This window comes from Mandrillus leucophaeus, unplaced genomic scaffold (assembly GCF_000951045.1).
Source record: "Mandrillus leucophaeus isolate KB7577 unplaced genomic scaffold, Mleu.le_1.0 Scaffold41, whole genome shotgun sequence".
NCBI classification, from domain to species: Eukaryota; Metazoa; Chordata; class Mammalia; order Primates; family Cercopithecidae; genus Mandrillus; species Mandrillus leucophaeus.
This window is the reverse complement of record NW_012104365.1, coordinates 3,823,333-3,840,851: the sequence shown is the minus strand read 5'-3', so window position 1 is coordinate 3,840,851 and position 17,519 is coordinate 3,823,333. Positions and strand designations below refer to the sequence as shown.

Sequence of the window (17,519 nt, the reverse complement as noted above, 5' to 3'; positions counted from 1 at the left end):
CTCACAGCCCTTCCGCACCCCTCTGGAAGCGGGGTTGTGGGGTTGTTCAGAGCTGCTTCTTGCGTGCTGGCGGGGCTGCACCCACCTTGCCGCGGGGAGGGAGCTGCGCTCGCTGCTCTGGAGCCATTCTCAGGCTTACACTGCCCCCTGCTTTCAGAAGCTGCAAAGGAGTGTTTAAAAAGTTGGAGAGAAGAGAATGTTGACGACTAGATTTATACATTGGAAAAGTACTGGTTTAAAATATCAGTAAACATTTGCATTCTGATTATTCGTGTAGAATGGAAATGTGAGGAATTGAGTGCGGGCCACCGAGTTGTCTGAGCTACCTTTTGGTGTCTGGCTGTTCATTTGCTTAGCAAAGCAGCCGCTCCTTTCTGACAGTTTGACACTGATGACCCATCCTTCATTGCTTGAATCTGCTCTGAAAACTCCCCTTTGTGGGAGGCTTCTTGTTGACACTCACTTTTGGGGAGTAAAGAAAGGTGGGTTTGGGTGATTGCAGGGAGCTGGGGACCCTCCCCTGCGAGAGGCTGTGGCTGTGGAGGCCTGACTGCCCTGTAGCCAGCCTCTGCATCTGGGAGGATGGAGCTTTCAGGAGCCGTTCTTCAGTTGTTTTGATTTCTGAGAGATGGGGATCTGGGTTGTCCGTTAGGATTATTTACTCTGGTCACTATGTGCCTTTTTCCATGGACTTCTGAGGACTGGAGTCTCTGCAGTGCCTGGCTTTGTGAACGTCTGTTTTTGATGCAGGTGCAAATCATGCCTTCCTCAGGTGCTCAGGACTGCGGTCGTCAGGGCACAGGGCAGGCGTCCCAGCAGCACTCTCATGTCCAGCTGACTGGCAGGTGTCCAGGGCCCTTGGCTTCCTGGGCGTCCTGGCCACCACAGGGAGGCTTGTTTTCTTTTTCTGGGCGTGAGGCTGCTCTTCCCCTCATTAGCTGGTAGCATGAGATGCCCTTACCTTGTGTTTTGGATTCTTGTAGCCTCAGCTCGTTCTGGGTGGCGCTGCCCAGACGGCTTCACTTGGGACGGCAACGGCTGTTCAGACGGGGACTCCTCAGCGCACGGTTCCAGGGGCAACCACCACTTCCTCAGCTGCCACGGTAAGAGCCGCTCCTTTCCGTGCCTTCAAAGACGGTCAGGCCCATGGCGCAGGTCAGAAAAGGCAGCCTTGAGACCTCCGGCCGGCTTCTGTCCCAGACCGCTCGCTGCCTGCTTCACAAAGCGGTGAACAGTCTGGGGCCCACGTGAGCGTGTGGGGCTCTGCTGCTTGAGGTGGGCCCTGAGGGCCTCAGACTGCAAAAGTCTGCAAACAGCAAAAGCCCAAACACCTGCCTTTGAAAAAGTCACTGGTGGACTGTCGCGTTCAGTCTGTAAAATGGCGGCACCACCTGTTTGTACACGCGCAGTGTTGGCCTGTGGCGATGGACGTCTGTGAACAGTGAGCCCCACTTGGCAACTTCTTGGGTTTCTTTGCTGCGCACTTTTCGTTGCTTTCATGTCTGCCTCCTATTTGTTTCCTTCTGTGTCCATTTGGATTGGCATAGGCTGTCCTTATGGTCAGCGACATTGCAGCAGGCGTCTTCGCAGAGTCTCTTTTCACTTTTTTCATTATTTGCATAGCTGCATTCCTAGACGTGGCCTTGCGGGACCGTGGGAGATGCTGACTTCGGTGGCCATGTGACTGATGTGGCTGGGCCGCCCCTCAGAGCACGGCCCGGGGTTCCACTCCCATCCACAGGCCAAGAGGTGGTGCGTTTTCTTGAAGTTTAGAGGAGAAATATATGTATCTCTTATACATACGCATATTTTATTAACCAAAGGCTGTGACAAAAATCTGCCTTTTAAGATTTTTCACTTATGTCTTTTTACTTTAATCCAGGAAACTATGGAAAACGTGAAGAAATGTAAAAATTTCCTATCTACGTTAATAAAACTGGCTTCATCTGGCAAGCAGTCTACAGAGACAGCAGCTAATGTGAAAGAGCTCGTGCAGAATTTACTGGTGAGAAACCTTGACTTGACATTTTCCCTAAGGCCTGTTGCATAGGACAGACACCTATTGCTGCTGTGACTTGTGCCTGGGAGGCCTGTGCCAGCAAAGGGAGAGCTCCTCTGGAAGGCTGCAGGCAGAGGGGAGGGTGCACACCTGTCAGAGGTGTGTGTGGCCTAGCTGAGGAGACTCCTTCCTGGGGCTGGGTGTTCTGAGGCTGGTGCCTGGTGGTCTCCTGGGCTTTGCCATTTTCTGGTGCTTGTGTCCCTTGTCTGTGGCTCTCTTCTCCTCTGGCTGCCCCCACCATGCTGCACTCTGGCCAGGGTCCCTGGCAGCTCCCTTCTGGTCCTCTCCCCACTCCTGTGTGACCTCTTGTAAAATTCCCAGGTGTCCGCGGTCCCTGCTGGAACAGGCATTCCGCACCCTGAGCCAGCAGAAGCCCCCTCCCCGTGGAGCAGACCAGCTGAGGCACATTCGTGCTCCAGTGGCAGAGCCGTCCCCCCACCCCTGCCCCCACCCCTTCCGAAACCTCTGTCGCAGTGAACAGCACTCTGTCTCCTGGCCAGAACGTGGGAGGATTCCTGGCGGCCTCCCCTCTCCTTAACCCACAGTCCCAAGCTCTACATCTCTACTCATGGCCGAACTCTTGGCTCTCCACCTTGGCTCTCCCCACGGCTGTCTCATGGCTCAGGGGTATGCTGGCCTCAGTGGGATGGCCTGGGGATCTGGAGTGGCCAGTCTTTCCGTGCCTTCTCCTTGCCCGCCTGACCATGTCTTCCTGAGTCTCTCAGGGTTCAGTCCAGGCACCGCCTTCCCACCCTTGTTGCCTGTCTTCCTGACTTATGCCACGCTGGCCTCTGTTTCTGAAGGCCTCTGTTTCTGAAACAGGATCTGGCCCTCTTGCTCTGGGCTCCCTTTTATCTGACTGGACTCTGGGCACCCTGACTGCTTGCAGGGGTGAGCACAGCTGTTGTCTGCTCCTGAAGGTGCTGATGCCCTGACTGTCTGGATCCTGTCTGTGTGGCCCCTGGCACGCTGTGACCTCCTGTAGCACTGTGCTTGCAGGGCTGGCTTTGATAATGGAGTTACTTTTAGGCTGATCTGCCTCCTAGCAAAATGCCTGACACCGAATAGGTGCCTGGTAAACACTGAGTAAAGACTGGCATTGAGTAAGAGGCTTAGAAAAAGACGAGAAGTAGACAGGTGACCCTCCCAGGAGGAGACGTGGTCCGCAGCTGGCTGCACTGCGGTGTCCAGGGTGAGCGCCTGTCACACGTGTATCTGTGGAAGGTGTAGCACGCAGACTTTCCCATCTCCTCTGTCCAGTGAAACTCGGGGCGGAATCAGCCGTAAAATACAAGACCAGAGTGATGCGGGATTCAGAAGTGTGTGTGGAATCTCATTCACCAGAATTTCAACATGGATTTTATTTTTAAGGATGGAAAAATCGAAGCAGAAGATTTCACAAGCAGGTTATACCGAGAACTTAATTCTTCACCTCAACCTTACCTTGTGCCTTTCCTGAAGGTAATTTCGAAGGCCCGGGTGCTTGACGAGCAGCAGGGCCAGGGAGGGGTGGGGCGCAGATGCTCCAAGTGCACAGGGGTGAGGATGCTCCAGGCACGGAGGGTGCACAGCGCCTGTGCTCCCTGCAGGGGTGGGGCCGGGGACTCAGTGCCTGGGGACAGAATGTTAGGTGTTTTTCTGTAAAGCAGGAGCTCCCCTGACACTGTGGCCTTGTGGTTCTGTTGTGCGCAAGGTGGTGAGAAGGGCGCGTGCTTCCTGAAACTGAGGGGAACAGGGAATTGGGGTAGTGTTTGCAAAACTGGATAGGACCAAGGGTTTCAACAGTGTCAGGCTGTCTGTTGGATAATCATTGGTATGAGCACATTTTAAAATTTAATACATATATTTGTACATATTTATGAGGTGCATGTAATGTTTTGTTACATTCATAGAATCAGGGTATGTGGGGTCTATCACTTTGAATACTTATTTCCATGTGTTGGGAACATTCAGAATCTTCTCTTCCCGTGATGTTAAAATATTTTAAAAAGTATTTTAAAAATATGGCTCTTTTTGTTTGTTTTCTTAAACACATTTTGGACATTTGCTATCAGGAATAATCCCGCCTAGTGGCAGGGCGGGATGGGGTCCTGGCCCCTGACATCCAGACGTGCTGCTGTGAGGGCCAACATCCGTCTTATTTAACTCAAAAATTTTCTGTAAAAGTTGATATTTCTGAATTTTTAAGCAAGGAAAACTGACGCATGAGCAACCCCCTGACCCCTCGTGTCTGTCTTTTCACCCAGAGGAGCTTACCCGCCTTGAGACAGCTGACTCCCGACTCCGCGGCCTTCATCCAGCAGAGCCAGCAGCAGCCGCCACCGCCCGCCTCGCAGGCCACCACTGCGCTCACGGCTGTGGTGCTGAGTAGCTCAGTCCAGCGCACGGCCGGGAAGACGGCGGCCACCGTGACCAGTGCCCTCCAGCCCCCTGTGCTCAGCCTCACGCAGCCCACACAGGTCGGCGTCGGCAAGCAGGGGCAACCCACACCGCTGGTATGGAAGGGGCACCTTACTGGTCCACACAGCCCACCGTGCCTCTGTTCCCTCCAGCTTCTTAGATAAATTGGCCATGGTTCAGAAACCTTTTCCAAGCATGCAGGAAGGCTCCTGCTAGAGGAAGCTTAGGCATTACCTTAGTTAAAATAGAAATCAGGGTTGAGGCCCTGGGATTTTGTATTTTGTCTCAGTAAAATGAAATAGTTGAATTGGCTTTGAACCACTGGCACGTCCCCGCCTTGTCTTGTCTAGGGATGTTACTGGTGTAAACGAATGCAGTGTGTTTTTAGAGGATCTTGTAGATAGATGTTCTCTTGGGTTAGGAGCAGCGGTCCAAGCGTAAGACATGGGCACCCGCGTGGGACAGGTGGGCAGGAGACTGGAGACGGTAGCAGCTCACAGCACAGGGTGGATTTAGGTGGGTCCTGGGAGGCAAAGCTGTGGCTGCTCGTAGTGGTTCACGTATGTGCAATGTGGATCTGGCTTTCTTGGTTTTGTAGTCACGACGTTTGCTCTGGAGCTAGAGAAAGGACGTCTTCGCCAGAAGTGTTACATTTCGAGCACATTCCCTTTCACGGGCAGAGGGATTCACCAAACATAGAAGGGCAGTTTTAAAAAAATATCAGCGGGGTTTTCTTCCTCTAAAGACAACTTAAAAAACACAATGGTGCGGGCTCCCTCATCTTGAGCCGGTATGTGTTCTGATGGTGCACATGTCAGAACCAGCTGGGTGAGGAGTATCCACTGGGGAGCTGGCTCTTGTGCTCTGTTCAAGTTGCACTTGTTTTGTCTTGATTAGTAGCGAGAACAGGGCAAAATGGCATGGAAGGAAGGTGTCCCTTACAAAGGCCAGGGAAGCGTGGCCCCTAGGAAGGGCTGAGCTCCTGTGTAAAGAGAGGGCTTCCTTGCCTTCCTTTTGACTCCAGAGGGGAAGAGATGTGCTGTGCCCCTTGCTTCAGTGCAGTGTAAGGATAGAACTTCCCTATTCCCCAGTCAGTGGAGCTAGTTCACCCAAAAGGTGGGTTCTGTTTAAGCAGGGACAGTCTGTGGGCAGTCATTTTCTTGCCAGGTGTTGACCTCTGGTGCTTAGTCACAGATGAGCAGCGTGGGTGTTTTAGAATTAGATGCTGTGTTCGGCAGCAGGATCACCTCTGCATATTGCTTCCATGGGCTCCTCCTGACCGTGTGTGGAGTCTGCAGAGTGCAGTCGGTGGGATCCAGGGCATCCGATCCATTGCCTGCACCCCGAAGCCTGTGGAGGCAGAACCCAGGCTTCTCCCTGATTTGATGGCAGGCTCCCCGAACCGCGGGGCCTGGCCCGGGCATTTGATGGCAGGTTCCCTACACTGCAGGCCCTGGCCCGAGCATCTGACAGCAGGTGGCCTGAGCTGCCTGAGGCTCTTCCTGTCCAGTGTGGGTGTTCCTGTTTTATTGAAGAAGTGTTTGCATTACAGGCCGCTTCCCCAGGCCCCCACACATGTTCTGCAGCATGGAATTTACCTGCCAGGGCACCTTTGCAAATGGTAGCAACTAAATTCTGAAACACCTGGACCCAGAGGTTTGGGGCCAGGCCTTATGGACTTGAGCATTGGCTTTTGACAGGGATGCCAGTGTCTCTGGGCCCCAGTGTGCTGGGGACAGGGCCAGAGCACAGGCCGTGGTCAGTGCTGCCAGGTTTTGGATCTCTGCCTTGTGCTGGAGGTGAGAATGAGAGGCAGGATGACAGCAGAGCTGGGCAGACCCTACCATGAGGGGCCCAGCAGGGTCTGGGTGGACAGAGCTGGCCCTGCTAGGGGCAGTGGGTGGAGGCCCTTGAGGGCCAAGTTCAGGCAAGGCTTAGGAGCTCTAACCCCACTCTAGTAGAAAAGCCCTCAGCCGCCTTATAGAAAATTCAGAAAGGGAGCTGGGTTTGGTGGCTCATGCCTGTAATTCATCACTTTGGGAGGTCAAGGTGGGAGGATCGCTTGAGCCTAGGAGTTCAAGACCAGCCTGGCCAACATGGTGAAACCCCATCTCTACGAAAAAATACAAAAATTAGCCGGACATGGTGGTGGGTGCCTATGGTCACAGCTGCTCAGGAAGCTGAGGTGCAGGATCGCTTGAGCCTGGAAGGCAGAGGTTGCAGTGAACCGAGATCACGTCACTGCACTCCAGCCTGGGAGACAGAGCGAGACTTGTCTAAAAAAAAAAAAAAAAGAAAATTCAGACGAGGTAAAACCGCTTGACCTGTAGCCATCAGGCAAGAGTGTCACCTCTGCTAATATTTGGGGGGTAGTGGTCCGCCCCATCCTGGGTTACTGAGGTCAGCAGGCATCACTTTGCCACCAGCCGCCTCCAGGCCCTGACCGGTGCCCAGGGGCAGCTTCTAGGCAGCAGATCTGCTCCCGCTTGCCCCTTCTGTGCCCACATGGGCACCCCTTGCCCACGTCCTGCCCTGGTCTGGCCGAGTCAATGCCCAGAGCATGGTCCTGTAGCCTGCTGGGGTTGAGCCGCACACGGGGTCTTCCCAGGACTTCTCACTGAGGGCGTAGGGTACAACGGAAGGAAAGGGAGGAACCTCCTGCTAGGGACAGAGTGGCCCCTGGCCCTCAGGGAGCATGCTCACCGTTCTCTGCTGGCTCTGCCTCAGGTGATCCAGCAGCCTCCGAAGCCAGGAGCCCTGATCCGGCCTCCGCAGGTGACGTTGACGCAGACACCCATGGTCGCCCTGCGGCAGCCTCACAACCGGATCATGCTCACCACGCCTCAGCAGATCCAGCTGAACCCGCTGCAGCCAGGTGAGGACCTCGTGGGTCCCTGGCCACTCAAGACCAAGGACTGCTCCCAGAGCCAGCTGCCACTGGGCTTTTGTTTAATTGTGGTAAAATGTACATTACATAAAATTGGCCATTATAAGTATCTAGTTCAGTGGCATTAATTTCATTTACTGTGTTGTGTAACCATCACCACTGTCAGCATGATTTTAAATGTTACTTACATATTTACCGTGGTTAGCTTTATCTGTAATTACTCTTGCACTTTAAAAACCTTGATGAAATACAGGAAAATAAATGCTTGAGAAGTACAGCTTACACGTTGTACTGTAATTTAGAGTTATTAATCTGAAGTTTTTTGAAACTTTCTTGTAGCTAATTAGGAGAGTGGTAGCTGTGCCCCTGGGCCTGTAAAGCACCAGAGCACATAGTTGATCTAATAAAAGCCTTGTGTGGTTTCCACTGTGTGTTTGTTTTGTAGTCCCTGTGGTGAAACCTGCTGTGTTACCTGGAACCAAAGCCCTTTCCGCTGTCTCGGCACAAGCAGCTGCTGCACAGAAAAATAAACTCAAGGAGCCTGGGGGAGGTTCGTTTCGGTAAGGAATGGGCCTGTGTACATTGCAGGAGTGTGGCCAGAGTGGAGAAGAGTCCAGAGTCCGTGCTGCTGCATTCCCGCCCATGGGTCTTTCCCACATGGCCCTGGTGGCCAGGGGCTCTGAGGCTGCTGCTTCACACTCACTTTGACCTCACGTCGCTCACTTTGACCTTACGTCGCTCACTTTGACCTCATGTTCACACAAGTGTGTTTTCCCATAGAGTTGACTCAAAGAGGTTTTGCTTCATACACATAGCCAGAAAGCGAATCAACTGTGTTTTTATATGAACTAATAGGAAATTCATTTTTTAATATAGCATAGTATTTTGAGTTCATTGCATTCATAGTATAAAATGCTTCACTTTCCATGTATTCAACTTCAGAACCCTCAGAAAAGCTGTACTGGGCCAGGCGCAGTGGCTCATGCTTATAGTCCCAGCACTATAGGAGGCTGAAGTGGGAGGATCGCTTGAGCCGGGGAGTTTGAGACCAGCCTGCGCAACATAGTGAAACCTTACTCAACAACAACAACAAAATAAAAAATTAGCCAGGCTTGGTGGTGTGCGCCTGTGGGCCTAGCTACTTGGGAGGCTGAGGCCGGAGGATCACTTCTGGCCAAGAGTTAAGTGTTAACAGTGAGCTATGGTTTTACCACTATATGCCAGCCTCGGTGACAGAGTGAGAGCTTGTTTCTAGAAAAAGAAATGCTGCTTTGCCTGGGCCTCCTGGAAAGCAGCTGGTCTTAGCATCGCCGTCAGGGAGGTGCTTATGGGACCTGAGCAATGGGAGAGGCTTGGAGTGATCTCTGTTGTGATCAAGGGGTGGTGGAGTTGTGTGTATTTCAGGAAGTCTTACTATGCGTTTTCCCTTTCCCAGACACTTCATCGAACCTAAAGGCATCAGGCAGGGCATAGCAGGCCTGGGGAGTAGCTGTGGCCTGAGCCAAAGTCCAAGCCCGAGCAGGGAGAGATGACCAGCCTGCCTGGGCCCAGCGGGAGGCTGATACCTCCGTGAGGAGGGAGGACACTTAGGGACATACACGGGTGAAAGAATCAAGGCTGCGGGAAGCCTTGGTGTTTTGCTGTCAAGGAGTCAGCGACCTGGCAGAAGGGATAAAGGAGAACGATCCCTGTGGGCTGGCTCAGGATTGGAATGCTGATGCAAGCCACTGGGTTTCAGCGTGTGTCGGCAGGCATGGATAACCATAGGTCTTGCCATAAGTTTCTAGCTTTGTCCACTGCTGGGTCCTGGGAACAGTAACACAGTAGCACTGAGCACACCTAGTGCTCAGATGATGTCTTCTAAAAACCATTTTCCACTAAAATGACAAGGGCTCCTGAGAGAAAAGACTGATTGCAGGGCTGGGATAAGGAAATACAAGATGAGCAGAGACCGTCCTGTGTCAGAGAGCAGTGGACATGGGCATGACCTGGACGTGGATGTCAGCAGAGTGGCCTCTGTCCCATGGCTGGGTCCCACAGCCGGAGCCCTAAGCTGTGCAGCCCAGTCACAGTCCGTGACCGCCCGGGACGCCAGGCCGTGGCCAGACCCTGAGTGAGCACGTGGAGCCTGTAGGAGGACTGGGCATGAGAACTGCTGTGGAGCAGCTCCCCGGGACACAGCGACCCCGGGAGATGGCAAGCAGGCCCCCGGCCTCGTGTTCAGAGCCCACTGCTGGAGGTGGCAAGTGGAGGCTGCGTGCATGTGGAATTCCCAGCAGGACTCTTAGCCCATGTCTCCTCAGGAGGGGCTTGAAGTCAGCCTGGAAGAGGACGTTCTGCACACAGCTGGCCTGTGCCTTCCAGGTGTCAGGGGCAACCCAGGAGTCAGAGAGGCTGAGGAACCTTCCAGCTCGAGGAGCCGGACAAGACGTGGCAGCTGCAGGCCGCTGGGATTGGGATGTGGACTGTCCTGCAGGGAGAGGCGCTACTGGGACCAGGGCCCATGGGGGCGGGCCTGGGGAGGGGTCATTCATCATGGCCTGGTCTCAATGGCACCCTGCTTCTGGAGGGGACGCCCTTGTCTGTAGGAAACGTACGCAGAATGTTCTGGGTGGAGGAGAGTCAGGTTAGCAACTTCCAGGTGATTCAAGAAGAAATTGTGCATACTCTTCTTCCAACTTTTCTGAGCCTTTAAGAAGAATTTAATGCTGCCTCTGACTTTGAAAAGCTTTGCATGGATCAGACCCCCGGAAGTCCCTGTGCTGCTCCCAGCTCTGCTTTCTCTGGACTTGAGTCCCCTGCGCATCTGTGTGTAGATTAACCCGGCGCCAGTTCACAGCTCTCCTTCCGCAGAATGGTCAGGCTTTCCAGGAAAGCAGCGAGGCACCCTCTTTGCTGTGGCAGATGCAGCAGGTGCAGGCACTTGGGAGGACAGAGGCCTGGCCTCGGCGCGGCCCTGCCTTCCACGTGGGGTTTCCTGCCCTTACCACCCCAGCCCTCCTCCCGATGAATTCCTTGTACAGTTAAAACGATCTTTCCTTCTTTCCTCAAGGGACGATGATGACATTAATGATGTTGCATCAATGGCTGGAGTAAACCTGTCAGAAGAAAGTGCAAGAATATTAGCCACCAACTCTGAATTGGTGGGTACGCTAACGCGGTCCTGTAAAGATGAAACCTTCCTCCTCCAAGCGCCTTTGCAGAGAAGAATATTAGAAATAGGTACGTTGGTGTTTAATCCCTGACTCCTTATTAAACAGCAGCGCTGTTGGAGCATGGAGCTTCAGGTGAGCACACCTGATACCTGGTCATGTGTTTTGTCTGAGTTTGTGATTTCCACGTGGTTGCTGGTGGTGGTTCTTGGGTAAAATGTGGGTACCACTGCCTTCCACCCCACCAGCCTGTCTGGGCTGCCCTTGGGTTGTATAAAAGCAGTAACTGCCGGATGAGAGATTAGCCGTAAAGAAAGAACTGTGCTTAATGATTTAAAAATCTGTTTTTATTGCTGACCTTTAGGTAAAAAACATGGTATAACGGAATTACATCCAGATGTAGTAAGTTATGTATCACATGCCACGCAACAAAGGCTACAGAATCTTGTAGAGAAAATATCAGAAACGGCTCAGCAGAAGAACTTTTCTTACAAGGTAACAGGCTGTTTGCCTAGGAGAGTGTCTTTCTGTTGTTGGCCCCCACTCTGCTGGCTGGAAGCCTCCTCCCCACACCCAGGCAGAGGGCGGTGGGTCCCAAGTGCCCCCATGTTCCTTTTGAATGTGTTTTGGATTTCTTACAGGACTAGATTTTGGGACGACTTCTTTTTGAGACAGGGTCTCACTCTGTCGCTTAGGCTGGAGTGCGGTGGCACAATCTCGGCTCACTGCAGCCTCCACCTCCTGGGTTCAAGTGATTCTTGTGCCTTAGCCTCTCAAGTAGCTGGGATTATAGGCACACACCGCCACACCCAACTAATTTTTGTGTTTTTAATAAAAGAGACAGGGACTCGCGATGTAGCCCAGGCTGGTCCTGAACTTGCCTCAAGTGATCCTCCTGACTTAACCTCCTGAAGTGCTGGGATTACAGGCATGAGCCACTACGCCTGGTGGGTTTTACCTTTTGGAAGGTGATCCTATTCACTCTGTGGGCACCAACCTCTCTCCCTGGGCTGTGGGCTGAACTGGCAGACCCTGAGGTGCCGCAGCCCTATTCTCATGAAGCAGCTCTTCTAAGTAAAATGTGCCCTCCTCACCAGCAGTCACATGAACACTCTTCCAAGGGCACACGGGGTGAGATGGTGCCTGTTCCCGTAGCCAGGAGGCAGCGCCTTCAGGGCAGCACTGAAAATACACACACTCGGCCCTTGCTGTAAAAGTAGTTCTGTGTTGCTGCAAAAACGGTAAATGTTACTTAAAAAATTGGACAGTATCGGCCGGGCGTGGTGGCTCACGTCTGTAATCCCAGCAGTTTGGGAGGCCGAGGCAAGCGGATCACGAGGTCAGGAGATCGAGACCATCCTGGCTAACATGGTGAAACCCCGTCTCTACTAAAAAATACAAAAAAAATTAGCTGGGTGTCGTGGCGGGCGCCTGTAGTCTGAGCTACTCGGGAGGCTGAGGCAGCAGAATGGCGTGAACCCAGGAGGCGGAGTTTGCAGTGAGCCGAGATCGCACCACTGCACTCCAGCCTGGGCGACAAAGCGAGACTCCATCTCCAAAAAAAAGAAAAAGAAAAAAATCAGACAATATCAAAGTGCATAAGAGGGACACTCTCCCACAAGTGTGCCCCTGAGACAGCCAACACGAGACTTCGTTCTGTGGACGGGGGCATTGATAGAGCTCTCAGGTGCAGCATCAGTGAGGTGGGAGGGTTGGGTCCTCGCCAGATTGGGACTGGACGGAGGGAGGGCGTTGTGCACGGATGGTCCAGTGGTGCTAGACAACCCCTTTGCTTGCTGGGCTCTCAGATTTATGACAAGCAGGATTTTAACTTTCTTCATAGGATGACGACAGATACGAGCAGGCGAGTGATGTCCGGGCACAGCTCAAGTTTTTTGAACAGCTCGATCAAATCGAAAAACAGAGGAAGGACGAACAGGAGCGGGAGATCCTGATGAGGGCAGCAAAGGCAAGTGCTGGGTATCTGCTGCTGTTGTCTGGGCCCCTCCGTCTTGGGCACAACCTAATGAGCTCACTGAGTCGCTGGGGTTTCGGGTCGTCAGAGCATGTTTTGGGCTGTCCTTGAAGCAGAGGCGATGGGTGCTGTCCCTGGAGCTGCAAAGAGAAGCCTCATTCATCCAGCACGAGCATAGATGCTTGAAAAGCGGGGCTGCTTAAGATTCCCAGCACCTCACGCTGCACACAGGCACACCCAGGTGTGAAGCACATGTTTCTAGAGCCCCCTGTGTGCACTGGACTGGACTCTTCACACTCATATTGCCCTTGTTCTAGAACATTCACAGCCAGGCGAGGCACCTCCTCATTCATAGAGTCAGACAGGAGACCGCAGTTCCCCGGAGATGGGGGTGGGTACTGTGGAGTGGGAGGGGCACTTGCTTCGATCACAGCCACAGGCTGTCCCATCCCTGGTGTGTGGGGCAGGACGGCAAGGAGCCTACGAGACCCATTCTGCTCACCGTCATCTGGTCACATCAGGTCAAGTCAGAGCCTGCGATTGGTAGATGTGTTTCAAAGACTGTATCTTCTTAAATCCAAATGTTACTGACTTCTCAAGAGTACTAGCTTTTTTCATGGTGTGTGATGTAAATTCTCATCTTTGGCTATAAGCATTTAACAAATTTGTTATGCATTCTTTCACATTACCTAGGTGTTATTGTATAGTGAATAAGATAACACATTTGTTAAATGATAAACATTTAGTTCATAACTTACTTTTCTTTTCTACCTCTTTCAAAAATAGTCTCGGTCAAGACAAGAAGATCCAGAACAGTTAAGGCTGAAACAGAAGGCAAAGGAGGTGAGCCCTGTTAGTCGTGGGTGCTTTGCTGTGCACTCTGATGCCCCACGGGAGGGGGCTAAGGAAACTGGCACGTCTGTTCGATAGGCATTTGTGTGTCTATTTGAAATGTTTGCCAAGTTTAAATAAATATCATGTCAAAGGTATTTTCCTATGCAAACGGTGTCCTACTTTTAAATTCAATGGTGACTTCCCTTTGAGGGGACATTAGTCTTTGTGCTTTTGACTTGCATATATTTTCTGAGAGTTTTAAGATGAACATCTGTTGCATTAAAAAAAAATCTTATTTTTCGGATTATAGAATATGCTTACTATTGAAAAAGTCAAAACATTAAGTTACGATTTAGGAAACTACAGAAAACCCTTTAGTATTTCTGTATTACTTTTGTAGTAGGTAAAAAACATGCAAGAAATGATGCTCCTTGTTTCCTTTTCAAAATAAAAGATGCAGCAACAGGAACTGGCACAAATGAGACAGCGGGACGCCAACCTCACAGCACTAGCAGCTATCGGGCCCAGGAAAAAGAGGAAAGTGGACTGTCCGGGACCGGGCTCGGGAGCAGAGGTACAGCAGCCTTGTGGGATCGAGGTCCTGGGGAGCCATGGGGAACATCTTCGAGCCACCTCTTCTAGGGGACGGACGCACACAGGGGAATTTGCTTTCTCACCATTTACGTGTTGTCTCACCTGTTCTGGAATATTTGTTTTACACTTGACATTTTAAATCCAAATCAGCTTATCTGTGGATATCACATGAGCTGAGTCTTTTTCATGAGGAAGTTTGATTACCGTGATGAGGTTTAGGCTGGATTTGAAAAGGATGTGGGGAAATTATAACTGTCAGAAGAATGATCTGAATAGGGGTCTTGCTGACTGTTCTTGCTGCAGTGTCTGTGTTTCAGATAAACCCCCGTAGGAGAATGAAGGGGAAGAAGTGCCGCCTGCTGCTGTTTCCCCAAATTCCATTAGTTTCTCGTCTTGTTTGTGGTTGTATCTTTTACTCTAATAATTATAAACCCAGCCTTAACATGTTATTTTTGCTTTCAGCTGTCAGTTGTTTTTTTAAGTAAAGTACAGGAAGAAAGAAAACGGTCTTTTATGTTTCCCTCCTTATTTGCCATCTGCGGTACTGTCCATTCCTTCCCATGGGTCCATTTCCAGCTGCCACCATTTCCTTTTGGCTTAAAGGAGAGCTGTTGGGATTTCCTGTGGTGCAGGTCTACTGGTGATGGATTCTCTGGTTTTGTTTACTTGAAAATTGTATTTCACCCTCATTCTCTCTTATTTTTTTTTTTCCTTGAGACAGAGTCTCACTCTTTTGCCAGGCGGGAGTGCAGTGGTGTGATCTTGACTCACTGCAACCTCTGCCTTCCAGGTTCAAGCAATTCTCCTGCCTCAGCCTCCCGAGTAGCTGGGACTATAGATGTGCGCCACTACGCCCAGCTAATTTTTGTGTTTGTAGTAGAGATGGAGTTTCACCATGTTGGCCAGGATGGTCTTGATCTCTTGATCTCATAATCTGCCCGCCTCAGCCTCCCAAAGTGCTGGGATTATAGGTGTGAGCCACCGCGCCTGGCCTTCACCCTCATTTTCAAAGGATATTTTTAGTGGTTACAAAGTTCTGGGCTGATTGTTTTTTTTCTTGCAAAACTTTTAAGACCTTGTTCCACTGTCTTCTGACGTCCTGCTGTAATTTTTAATTTTTTTAGATGCAGGGTCTCACTGTGTCACCTAGGCTGGAGTGCAGTGGTACAATCATGGCTTGCCGTAGCCTCGACATCCTAGGGCTCAGGTGATCCTCCTGCCTCAGCTTCCCGAGTAGCCGGGACTACAGGTGCATGCCACCATGCCTGGCTAATTTTTGTATTTTTGTGTGTTTTTTTTTTTTTTTTTTTGTAGAGACAGGGTCTCACCATGTGGCATGGGCTGGTCCTGCTATAATTTTTAACCTTGTTCCCTGTACGTAGTATGCTTTGTGTCTCTGGCATGACTTTCAATCTTTGTTTTGAGACGTTTGTTCTTTATTTTTTAGAGGTTTGTCTGTGTTGTGTTTCACTGTGATTCTCTGGATATTCAGCCTGCTTCAGGTTCTCTGAGCTTCATAGATCTGTAGGTCAGTGTCTTTCATCAAATTTGGAACATTCTGGCTAATATTTCTTCAAATGTTTTTTTCCAATTCAATCTTACTTTCTTTTGCTGGGGCTCCAGTTACACGTACGTTAGACCTGTCGATGCTGCCCTACAGGTCTTTGAACCTGTGTTCCTGGACCTCAGTCTGTGTTCTCTCTGTTTTCCAGACTGGAAGATTTCTACTGATGTGTCTGCGAGGTCCTTGGCAGATGGACTTCTGCCATCTTCAGTTGAAGGTTCCATTTGTTAACGTATTTTGGAATTCTAAGATTTCCATCTAGTTCTTTTTTAAAGTTTACGAGTATTTGCTGAAATTCCCTATCTTCTCACTTATTGTGACCATATTTCCCCTAATTCTTTGAACATATCATTAAAGCTGTTTTATAAGGTTTTTGTCAAGTTCAACACCTGGGCCATCTCACATTCAATTTCTCTCGACTGCTGTTTTCCTTGGCCTTGCACACTTTCTTGTCTCCTTGCATGTCTCATGGTTACCTGCGGAGAGACTGAACTCTGTGATCTCCCTTGAAGAGCTGATTCTTGCAGGTGGTTGAGTTACTGGCTGACCAGCTTAAGTTTGTGTGGCTTTATTTTTCATTTTGTCAGTAAGGCTCTGGGGGAAAGCTCAAGGTGTTTCTCAAGCCCCTTTAACTTAGTGGGATTTAAGTTGCAAACTCTCTTTCCTTTCTGGGTTTGGCTTTAGGCTTTGCTAAGGTAGGTCTTCCTCTAGGGTGTGATCCTTACTTACAAGGAAAGGTCTTGCTGCTCAGGTGGGCTAGACTCCCATGTTTCCCATATTTCTGGTCCCCCATGCTTCCCATATTTCTGGTCTCCCATGCTTCTGGTCTCCCATGCTTCTGGACTCCCATGCTTTTGGACTCCCCCCATGCTTCTGGACTCCTCCCATGCTTCCCATGCTTCTGGTCTCCCATGCTTCTGGACTCCCCCCATGCTTCTGGTCTCCCATGCTTCTGGACTCCACTCTACTCTGCCCCACCCCTGGCTTCTCTGTTTCACTCTCAGCCCCGTGGCAGCTGCTGTCTGATGCACATTGGACAGTCTTGCACCGCTTCTTGGTATGCAGGTGCACTCTGAGACAGAATCAGGGTAATGACCTGATGAGGGCAAGCTCCCCCTCCCCACCAGGGCTGTTGGAATCATGTAGGTGGGATGTCCCAGACCTCAGTGCTGGGGCTTGCCTGCCCAGATGCTAGCAGTGACCTCTGAGAAATGGCTGCCTGGCGTGGAGGGACTCCAGGTTTAACAGACACTAGAGCTTTGGCAGTATGGCATCCTAGAGGTTCAGAGAAATCCCTCCTGGTACAGTACAGGTTAAAATGTTGGGTACAGTGTAGGAATAAAATAAAGATCTTGTCTTTATAAATTCATGCATGAAATATATATAAAATAGGGGGATTCTTCTCTGGGTCAGAAATAATAAAGTACAGATTCCCAAGGCTAACATGGGCTCTGGCCACTGTGCAGCTGGGAGTCTTGGCCTGGGACGGGCCCCAGCAGGAACCTGTACTCAATTGGGCCTAGGCCTGAGAGCCCACTGGCTGTGAGGCCTGCAGCCCACACTGCAAATGTAGTTGTAAACCAAGAAAGAATTGAAATTCTGAATAACAACAACATATATTGAGAAGAGTACTTACAGTTAAGGACTCCTAGTATTTTGTGGGGAGGTGAAAGATATTGATTAGCCTTTTTTTTTCCTGGATTTGTTTTATGGTTAACTGAATTATCAGAGGCGCAGATCTTGTAGCCCATCATCAGTTCAAGAAGTAGAATGTTGTAATCCCAGCACTTACGGAGGCCAAGGTGGGTGGATCATGAGGTCAGGAGTTCGAGACCAGTCTGCCAAGATGGTGAAACCATCTTGTGTCTCTACTAAAAACACAAAATTTAGCTGGGCGCGGTGGTAAGCGCCTGTAGTCCCAGCTACTCAGGAGACTGAGGCAGGAGAATTGCTTGAACCCGGGAGGCGGAGGTTGCAGTGAGCTGAGATTGTGCCATTGCACTCTAGTCTGGGCCACAGAGTGAGACTCCATCTCAAAAAAAAAAAAAAAAAAA

General features: G+C 50.8%; 1 protein-coding gene across 1 annotated transcript in view; it reads left to right on the top strand.

The window, feature by feature from the left end:
- The window catches only part of TAF4 (TAF4 RNA polymerase II, TATA box binding protein (TBP)-associated factor, 135kDa), a 110,845-nt gene that overhangs the window by 50,781 nt on the left and 42,545 nt on the right, over positions 1-17,519 (top strand). The window contains exons 4-14 of the mRNA XM_011992342.1: positions 984-1,103; positions 1,883-2,005; positions 3,431-3,520; positions 4,306-4,554; positions 7,187-7,334; positions 7,792-7,906; positions 10,399-10,568; positions 10,863-10,993; positions 12,342-12,467; positions 13,260-13,316; positions 13,762-13,881. Coding sequence (XP_011847732.1) covers positions 984-1,103; positions 1,883-2,005; positions 3,431-3,520; positions 4,306-4,554; positions 7,187-7,334; positions 7,792-7,906; positions 10,399-10,568; positions 10,863-10,993; positions 12,342-12,467; positions 13,260-13,316; positions 13,762-13,881 — 1,449 coding nt within the window. The remainder of the gene's footprint in view (positions 1-983; positions 1,104-1,882; positions 2,006-3,430; positions 3,521-4,305; positions 4,555-7,186; positions 7,335-7,791; positions 7,907-10,398; positions 10,569-10,862; positions 10,994-12,341; positions 12,468-13,259; positions 13,317-13,761; positions 13,882-17,519) is intronic.